The 10,525-nt window shown below is 37.4% G+C and overlaps 1 protein-coding gene across 1 annotated transcript; it reads left to right on the forward strand.

The window, feature by feature from the left end:
* Positions 1-5,572: 5,572 nt before the first annotated feature.
* Positions 5,573-8,124, forward strand: LOC147334668 (type-2 ice-structuring protein-like). The gene is made up of 6 exons (XM_086273778.1): positions 5,573-5,759; positions 5,841-5,891; positions 6,861-6,970; positions 7,108-7,242; positions 7,380-7,485; positions 7,794-8,124. The coding sequence occupies exons 1-6, from the start codon at positions 5,699-5,701 to the stop codon at positions 7,862-7,864; spliced, it is 534 nt and encodes a 177-aa protein (XP_086129904.1). The 5' UTR covers positions 5,573-5,698; the 3' UTR covers positions 7,865-8,124.
* Positions 8,125-10,525: the final 2,401 nt, after the last annotated feature.

The following is a 10,525-nucleotide window of genomic DNA, read 5'->3' on the forward strand; positions in this document are numbered from 1 at the left end:
TATCTCAAAAAGTATAGAAGTGCGGAGCACCAAAAGTCATAGCAGAAAGAGCAGAATTGTTTAAGATTTGAACGGTGTAAATAGCACAAAAACTGAGGGAGTAGTTAAGCAGCGAAAAACGTACAGAAGCAACCAGAATAATAAAGAATAAAGAGAAACAGGAACTCAACTAAAGGTTAATCACCAAGCACACTCCTCTCCATAGAGCATGAGTAATTAAGCAGCATGCACACACTCATCTCACCAGCTGCAACACCACAAGGCTCTTTGGCCTAGAGCTCACCTACCCCTAGCCTGAAGTACCTCTAAATGCTGATGGGAGTCAGCTGTACTAAACAGAGGGCACCCAGACAGGAGAGACAGAGAGACCACACCCACTCCAGGGCAATTTCAGGAGGGCGGATCTGCTTGGCCATATTTCAGAGATCTGGCCCTGTGGCCCTTAGTGATGTGCGATACCACTGATTTCCTTTCCGATCCGATACCAAGTAAAATTCAGGGTGGTATCGGCGATACTGATCCGATACCGATACTCTGTACAAAAACTTAATGTTTCATTGCATTTCATAATACAATATATAATTGTATTATGTAATTGTAATAATAACATAACGACCGTGGCTCAGGGGGTTGGGAAGCGTATCTGTAACCGGAAGGTCGCCGGTTCGATCCCCGGGCTCTCTGTCCTGGTCGTTGTGTCCTTGGGCAAGACACTTTACACTACCGCCTACTGGTGTTGGCCAGAGGGGCCGATGGCGCGATATAGCTACAACTGTAGCTTACCTCCACCAGTGTGTGAATGCGAGAGTGAATGAATAGTGGTATTGTAAAGCGCTTTGGGTGCCTTGAAAAGCGCTATATAAACCCAATCCATTATTATTATAACCATATTGCTTCATAATGATTAGAGGACATCAGACAACTTGTTTTTATTGCTTAATAATGCAGAATAATCATATAGAAATAAAAGAAACTGTCGTTGTGCGCTATTTGAGCATGTTGCCTGCCTGCAGCACTAAAGGACTCTGCGAGAGACGTCTGTCTCACCCTAGCAGCACCTGTCCCTGTCCTCCTCTTTAGTTCGCCTCAACATAAGCTTATCATATTCTGTGATGTGATTTACTCCGAGGTGTTTGATGAGGTCAGTGGTGTTGCCACAACAACGTGTCCATACACTGTTTGCGCTCAGCCATTGTTGTGAGTGTGCACGCCAGGGGCTGGGACACATTTATACAGCCGTATTCCGCATATGACTATGAAAGGCGTAAGAGGAAGTAGTTCCTTCCAAATTAGACGATCTGAATTGTATAGTTTCTTTCCACTGCGTTCATTTTAATGGAAAAACTACAAATTTACCCCAGAGTACTAAAATATCGATATTATAATATGAGAATCGATTCTAGAACATAAATTGCTGGTATCGGAGGAATCGATATTTCAGTATCGATCCGCACACCACTAGTGGCCCTGCTGTCCTCTGGCAGGGTTGGCTTTCATCATATGAAAGTATTTGCCTGGTGACAAGAAATACCTGAAAGTTAATCTTTTCTGAATTTTAGAGAAATACATTGCACATGTCTTATGTCTGTGGGGTCTTTATAATATAACATACAGTGTTATATTCACAGAGTGACGTAATAAGACAATTCCACAATACACATAAACACTGATCATTTGTTTTTGTTTTAATATGTACTGCTAATGTCTTGAACAAAAATAAAGATTTGCAGAACATACAATTACTTATTGCCAATTCCAAGTGTATGAGGGCTTTAACCCTTTAAAGCCGGTCGGAGCGGGCACGCTCTGTTTTGCGTAACTATTTTTAAATCCCGGTAGCTCTGCAAACACATAAGCTAGCGCAATAATTTTTTTGCATATGAAACCGGAGTTGTACTTACATCTTATGCCATCAGCTTGTCCTAGGTCACAGTTTCCTTCCACATATAGCTTTGCAAAAACTGCATAAAAAGCACTTGCAGCAACAAAAACATAATATTCCAGAAACTCGCTTTGCCGATCCAATCAGCTGTTCATAACACTTCCTACGTTGGAATAGACGTCAGCGCGAACTTTTGCATGTCCGCCATGACCTGCCCGAAACCGGAAGTGACGTCATTTTTGCGGAAATGTAGTTTTTTTTACCATCAGGGCCTCATGAGCTTATACTGGTGTTTTTAAAAGTTATCTTTGACTTTATGACGTTCTGTGTCGTTTCTGGGATGCTTAGGACTCATATTGCACTGCTGGAAATAGTTTATTTTGATGCATATGCTGCTTTTTTGTAAATTTGCACTATAATGTTTATTTTCGTTTTTCCTGCAGTATGAAAAAATTGGTGTATTTCAAAAATAAAACTATGAAGACACTCAAAATAAATTTCCTGTGGTGGGAAACTATTTTGTGCAACTTTTTTGTATTTACAGTTTTGAGGGATAAGCCTCTTAAATTTCTCTAACTAGAAATATATGTTAAAAAAACAAAAACGATTTTCAATTTTTCTTTTTAGTTTATTGCACTTTTTTGCAATTTATGTAGTTCCTATGCACTTAATGCATATATATTATTAAAATCTGGGCTATAACGGTTGTATTGATGTATAGCAACTTGAAATGATCCCAAAAAATGGCTCCACAGCATGTAAAAATATAATATAAGCTCTGGCGGACTTGGTTCTATGGTAGGTCTTAAAGGGTTAAGAGATAAAGGTACCCTGAGCAGTTGAATAGTCAGGGTGTCCAACACTGTGCTTTCACATACTCTCAGAAAAATTATGGTTCTTAAATGGTTCTTCAGATGTCTTCATGGTTCTTTAAAGAACCATCATATGTCAAAGAACCTTTTTATTTTGTAGATGGTTCTTTAGCTATCCGGTCGTTAAGTCTGACGTCACTAGCCGTGTCTGGGCCTAAACTCCGCTGCAGGTCCATATATCAAACGATCACTATGGCATTACTGAGAGTTGAAAAACTGTCTAAAGTCTTTCATCTTTAATAAAATGATCAGCGTTCTGCTCTACCAGGTGTAACAATTGAGTTTAACATCCAGGCATCCATGAAAACGGAATTTATGACATTTAACGGAGTTAGAAGTTAGCAGGAAGTTAGCTCGCTAGCTTCTATCTAAATACAATATAGCATGTCCTGAATGTGGGGTTTTGGAAACAAATTAAAACGTACAGCTCTGTTATCACTTCCAACATAAATGAAGACAGAAAACTAAACAGCAGTGACGTTTGTAGGGTTACTGAAGTTTGGCTAGCTGGTATATAATGATGTGCTACGTGACCGCTAGCGACACAGCTATGTTAGCATAATATAAACAAGCTTACTTTTTTTCCACTCGATAAAAGTTAACGTGAGTGTTCTCGGTGGTCAGGAACAAATTTAATCGCATGGCAGGATGCTGTAAAAGGACCAAACTTCAACCAGGAGAACAACTGAGATAATCCATCCACAATACGAGGTTAGTCATTCATATACTGCTGCATGGGCTGGGCTGTAGTTACATCCTAAGGTTTTAAAAACTGAGCTTAAATAAATGATTAGCGGTAATAAAAGCCGAGGGAGGTCATAGTGATCACTGACTGTTTTAGGAGCTTTTTGAGATTAAATAGAAGAAAATACGAAACATTAAACATGTTAACAACACAAAAGCTATATTAAACGCAGACTACTTTAGGCCCGGAAGTAGGATTAAGGATAAGCCACAACACAAAACCTCTTGCCAGTGCAACAATCAGGCAATGAGTAAGGGATTGGTTCAGGCTAAAATAGTCACTGTGATGACCCCATGAGCACCAGATTGGTTAACCAACAGATCTTTAGCAAGGCTTGACAGCTGGGTGGGGAAGCCTGGACAAACCAATGCTGTAAGAGCTAAATAAAAACACACCCACGAACATAAAGACACATACACAGGCAGGGAGAAAAAGAGAACAAGAGGGAGAGAGAGAGAGTCAGAAAAGGCATGCCAGTGCAGGAAGATATCCTGCAAAAAAAGCTATGGTGTACTAACTTTGTGTTATTTTAAGGTTGTATGAAATTACTAGGAGAAAGTTCAGTGAGGGTTAAACAGGCCAGCTTGCTTTACAGTTTAGATTTTACAATAATGCACTACGTTGCACTGGTGCACAGTGACTGTGGTGTTCCTGGTCATAAGTACATATTGTTGAATTCAGCTGTGCAAATCCACTAAGAGCAGATAAACTTTGGCCAGCAGTTGCGTTTGAGCTAGTTCAAAAGGTTTTTTAAGGTGTTTTCAACACCTTTGTAAACAAAAACTTCCCTTCTTAACGTACATTGTTTTTACATCTTTCCAATGTGACAGCTTATGCCTTGCATTTTCAACTAAAGAAAATAAAATCAGGTTCAGTCCAGAAACCTTCAGCTATTAATGTCACAAGAGTTGTCTATCTATTACAAATCAGAGGCTGAACAACAAGTTGCTAAATAAGACAGTATCAGGTGGAGGGTAGCAGGTATACTTACTAACACTGCCACTTTATCAGTGCTGGTCGTCATGCCCTTTGCTGCTAAAGTATTTATACCTATATTTATACCTACATTCTATATCCATACTCCATACTGGTACTCAGGTTGTTACACTCTACTTATCATATTATTTGTCATATCAATTTATTATTTATTCTGCTTTTTTAAACTATTTATTTATCAATTTTTTGTAAAAATAAGTTTTTTTCATTATTCTGTCTCTTTTCACTCCGGGACCGTGTGTACATAATTTCGTTCCACCTCATGTTAACATGTGATGAAAATGGCTTAATGCTATTCTGGATTTTAAACAGCACTCTGTACCTGCCAGTGGCTGGGGCCGATGCTCTACCTCCCCCGGCTGATCTAACAATTATTATAATCATATTAATATCATGTCAAATATGTAGACGAAGTGTGACCACAAAGGATACATGCATGAACAAGTAAAATAAAAAAAATGCCAATGCTACAGGTCAAAAGGAGAATGTGATCTAATCTTTTTCTACTGAAATTACACAGCAGTACAGAATAGTTACAACAGATGTGTTGGGACAGATCCCTGCTAGTGCTAGCACTGAACCTTGCACCATGTATTTCAATACTGAAATTGTCTGTCCATCATTAAAACTCATACCTGCAAATCAGTTACAAATAGGGTGTGTGAGCTGCTTTACATCACACACAATAAATTATGTAAATAATGTTAAAATTAAATAACATATTACTTAAAAGATATTTTTGTTGGTAATAGTGAAATTTAATATTATTGTATTCATAACGGTGAATGCAGGATGCTCTCTAAATAAAAAGAGAAAAGAAACGGAGGACAGTTTTATCGATTGTTGAGTGGTTGTGCTCTGTGGATCCTCCTCTTTGATCATCAGTCAGTAAATGAAATTAAGACAACATGATGTTTTGACTCCGAGAAAAATGCCGCAATGATCTGGGTGACATGACTTTTTTTTCCATCAGTTTTTTTTCTAATGAAATATTACTTCCTGATTTTGCAACTATGTAAACATAACAGTTTATAAGTGCTGCTCTTAGATCTGTTTCCCACTTCATTCCCACTGGAAGGCTGAAGCTGACAGCTACTACTCTTACAGAAATAGATCACCTGCTACAAACTCTCTGAATCTCCTTTCTCTTTTAACCACCTGTCACTTCAGATCTTGTTTTCCACAGAGATACTAAACATAAGCATGAAGCTGCTGATTGTGTCCGCACTTCTGTGTGCAGTGATGGCTTTGACATCTGCTATTGGTGAGTACTGGAGTATAATGTGCTTATGGAATAGAATGGAAAACTGATGATGAGAGTCAACATCTGTTTGAATATATCCAGATCTTGAAGATGAAGAGGGCAGCAGTGGTACAGAGGAACTATTGCTTACAGGTCTGTGGAAAATTTCCAGAATATATTTCTGTCCAGCAGGACACACAGCTAAGTTTGTGGTACAAAAGAATTGTTATGGGTTATGAGAGAAAATAAATTGAAAAAGAAATGTTTAAATGTTGGCACTATCTGACCAGTCACAGTATGAATAAATGTACAGGCAGGAGAGCACCTGATTTTATGAAGGAGCATATAACTATAATATAGGAAAGTATGAAAAGAGTAAACAAACACAGTTATTGAGTGTAGGCCTGTGAAAAGCAAATGTTTTACAGTCTGTTTTGAATGTAAGCACAGATGTAATTGGCCTCAATTCTGCAGGAAGCTTATTCCAAAGAACGGGCCAACCGTACATGTTCTTTGGAACAAGTAACACCACATTTAGCTTTAATTGTGCAAACAGTTAAAAATACATCTGTGGATCTAAAAGGTCTAATTGGGTCGACACTGAACAAGCCAGAGGTGCACTGGGGGGCAAAGCTTGAGCTTGAACTAACATAACAAGAAAGTTCTGTTCTTAACAGGGAACCTTTGCCATGTTACCCTAGGTTGACTTCAGTATGGGACTACATGGTCAAATTACTGTGTATGTGTGAGGACTGGTTGCTGTACTTACTGATCATTTAAATAGTTCTGCAGTAGTAAACTGCTAAGAGTAAACACATGGATCGATTTCTTATAGTCATTTTGAGATAAAAATGTTCGAACATTTAACATACAGTGCTTCACAGATTTATTAGACCACATGTCATAAAAACTAGATGAGTGATAGTCTAATACACTTATATCATCCTTTTTAATTGATAGAAATTAACATTTGATATTTGATTTGAAGTGTAACACATAAGAAGAACAAAAAACCCCAAAACAAACAAACAAAAAAACCCAAACCAAGTGGTCCAGAAAGCTAAAAACCAAAATGACTGTTCCAAAAAGTACTTTAGTGTTGCTTTGTATGCTTGTCTTCAGGAGAAGATCATGTTGTGAAGACACCCAGACGCTGTCCAGTTGGCTGGAAGATGTACTGCAAACGATGCTTCCTCTATGTTTCCCAAGCCCTGTCTTGGGCTCAGGCTCAGGTAAAAATGTGCATTTAACCTTTATTCTTCATGGATTGACTTTAATGCTTTAATACTTTGTAAGTATAGCTTTGTGAAATCCTTAATCCTTTTTTGTTTACTTTGGGAATTTTCCCGTCTCTTGAACTCCACTGTAGAAAAACTGTGAGCAAATGAAGGCAAACCTTGCATCTGTACACAGCTACAGAGAGCACAAGTTCATTCGGAAGCTGATATTTCGTGCCACTCGCCAGTGTAAACCTACATGGCTCGGAGGCTCGGATGCAAAAGCGGTATACATCTCATCATTATGCAAATTCTGACAGATAAAGTATTGTTCTGCTTAGCAAGTACCTTGTTTGTACCCTCTGTTATTTGAGAGTTTAGCTTGTTTGTAAATGTATTATTTTCTTTTCTGTTCTGTTTCTAGAATTATATTTGGACTTGGATCGATGGAACAAATTTCAGATATACAAACTGGTGTCATGGAAAACCGAGCAATAATTATGGCCACTGCCTGGAGATGAATTTTTCAGGTAAATATTTAAAGAAATCCCTTAAACAATAGTGTAAGCCCTATTAATGTTCAGGAAAAAAGCCACAATACTCTCTTTTCCTAAATAATATTATTTATTAATAGTAAATAGTTAATACAAATGCTGCATCTTGTTAAATAACAATAAGTGAATACCAAATGTAATTGTTTTTGTTTAACAAGTGAATAAAAACATTAAATTTTATAGGAATAAAATATACAATAATTTTTGCATTGTGATTTGATAGTAGTAGTAAATACTCACTGCTATTAATCAGTTTCAGTTAATGTGATTTTTGTTGCTTACAGCAAAAAAGTGTTGGAATGGTGTGTTCTGTTCCTGCCTCCGCCCATCTGTCTGCGTCAAGAAAATCTGGTGATTCCTGACCTCATACAAAGGCATGGCGTACCTGGCAAAGAAGCAAACTGTCTCATATATCCCCCAAAGAGTCCGCTTCTCATTTTACATCTTTGCTTCAGTTCTTTTGCAGTGATGCTGAAAAAAAAATGCAAATAAAATGACAGAAAATGTAGTTTTTCACTTTCAGGAATGTGTAATGGAAATGCTGCTTTTAGCAAAGGTTCAAGTACAAAAATGAACTGTTCTTTCTGGCTTGTCTGTATCATTAAAATCTTAAGCACTGAATCAAACTGGTCACATGTTCATGGGTTAACTCATATAGTTCAAGCTATTATTGTTTTCTCAAACAATCAATATAAATTCACACACCATGATATAATCAAAGTAGGTACAAATCTAGTTTTAGACTCAGAATGCATTCAAACCCTCTAAATAGCAGGTAATTGGCAAAAAATGTCATATATATATATATATATATATATATATATATATATATACACATATATATGTGACAGGCCCCTGCACGGTATGTACCACCGGCAGATAGAGGAGGTGGCTGATATCCAGAAATCCTACCAGTGGCTGGACAAAGCTGGACTGAAAGACAGCACAGAGGCACTAATCATGGCAGCACAAGAACAAGCTCTGAGTACAAGATCCATAGAGGCTGGGGTCTATCACACCAGGCAAGACCCCAGGTGCAGGCTGTGTAAAGATGCCCCAGAGACAATCCAGCACATAACAGCAGGGTGCAAGATGCTAGCAGGCAAGGCATACATGGAACGCCATGACCAAGTGGCCGGCATAGTGTACAGGAACATCTGTGCCGAGTATAACCTGGAAGTCCCGAGGTCAAAATGGGAGATGCCCCCAAGGGTGGTGGAGAATGACCGAGCTAAGATCCTGTGGGACTTCCAGATACAGACGGACAAAATGGTGGTGGCTAACCAACCGGACATAGTGGTGGTAGACAAACAGAAGAAGACGGCCGTAGTGATCGATGTAGCGGTTCCGAATGACAGCAATATCAGGAAGAAGGAACACGAGAAGCTGGAGAAATACCAAGGGCTCAGAGAAGAGCTCGAGAGGATGTGGAGGGTGAAGGTAACGGTGGTCCCCGTGGTAATCGGAGCACTAGGTGCGGTGACTCCCAAGCTAGGCGAGTGGCTCCAGCAGATCCCGGGAACAACATCGGAGATCTCTGTCCAGAAGAGCGCAGTCCTGGGAACAGCTAAGATACTGCGCAGGACCCTCAAGCTCCCAGGCCTCTGGTAGAGGACCCGAGCTTGAAGGATAAACCGCCTGCAGGGGCGTGCTGGGTGTTTTTTATATATATATATATATATATATATATATATATACACATATATATATATATGTATATATATATATATATATATATATATATATATATATATATATATATATATACACATATATATATATATATATATATATATATATATATATATATATATATATATATATATATATATATATATATACACACATATATATATATATATATATATATATATATATATATATATATATATATATATATATATATATATAAGTATAAATACTTACAGTATAAATACTTACTGTAAGTATAAATACTTACAGATATAAATACTTACATATCAGATCCACCATTAGGCAACAGCCTTGGTGAAACTGTGAAGGAAAAACAGCTTTTAAAAATATGCTTTAAAAGTGTAGTTCAAGTGAAGTTCAATTTCAATTTCAAAAATTGATGAACAATTTCATAAGAGCTATTTTTCAATCTCTGACCTGTAAGATTCTTGGTAAATAAGTTAACATTTTCTGCACCAATCACATCTTAACATGACAAAGAATTTTACTGAGGTCAATGTCCAAAATACAATGGTACATTTAATGCACACTGACCTCAATGACCTCAGTTTCTCCATCAGTTGCTGTGCATTGGGGATGGAAAAGCCTGAAATTGCTGTAGAGGAGCCTGGCTTCTGTAATGAGATTTGGCAGAAGTACAGACATTCTGTACTTAAGTAAAAGTATTGGCACTGAAATGTACTCAAAGTAAGAAAGTAAAAAGCCGTTTTTGGAGTATGTTTCTGTTTGTGTGCAAAGCTAACTGAACCTTGTGCTATAATAACATAATAATAAAATAATATAAGTAGATGGGAAAACAAACTTTACTGTAACCCTTTTTTATAATTATACTCTCTGTGAATCAGAAGAAAAAGAAGAAATATTAAATAAATTATATTTTCTGTTGTCTACATTGTAGAGGGTGACTTTGCCTGTAAACAGGATCTCACCATTATCAGCTCAAATTCATACAAATCTCCCCTACACTTGATGTAACCTAACTCTGACCAAGAAACCATAGCCACCAGTGTGTGACTGTTCTTTACTTTAAATCAATCACAGTACAGCAAACTAACCTGTTTATCTAATTTCATTTTAGATTTTATCATCACATTATAAAAATGAGTGTAAAACAAACAAACAAACCAATAAAAATGACAAAAACAGAAAAAGTACAGAAATAAAAACTCATCGACACGTCTATAAAATATTCATATTTGGCTGTCAAATGTAATGAGATCAAGAAGATATACAGGCTTTCTTCATGATTTCTGGCCTGAAAAGATTTTCTAGGACCCTCAAGACAACTAACATTAGAGCAAAA

Source organism: Aulonocara sp. 'chitande type north' Nkhata Bay, linkage group LG3 (assembly GCF_057382095.1).
Source record: "Aulonocara sp. 'chitande type north' Nkhata Bay isolate Kocher_YH1m ecotype deep benthic linkage group LG3, A_spYH_male_GT1.1, whole genome shotgun sequence".
In the NCBI taxonomy this organism is placed as follows: domain Eukaryota; kingdom Metazoa; phylum Chordata; class Actinopteri; order Cichliformes; family Cichlidae; genus Aulonocara; species Aulonocara sp. 'chitande type north' Nkhata Bay.

What these genes read in the sequence shown, in the direction of transcription:
- LOC147334668 (XM_086273778.1), top strand. Translation starts at nt 5,699, where the DNA reads ATGAAGCTGCTGATTGTGTCCGCACTTCTGTGTGCAGTGATGGCTTTG. An exon ending in TGTCTTGGGCTCAGGCTCAG is followed by an intron (nt 6,971 to 7,107) that starts GTAAAAATGTGC and finishes ACTCCACTGTAG; the next exon opens with AAAAACTGTGAGCAAATGAA. An exon ending in GAGGCTCGGATGCAAAAGCG is followed by an intron (nt 7,243 to 7,379) that starts GTATACATCTCA and finishes TTCTGTTTCTAG; the next exon opens with AATTATATTTGGACTTGGAT.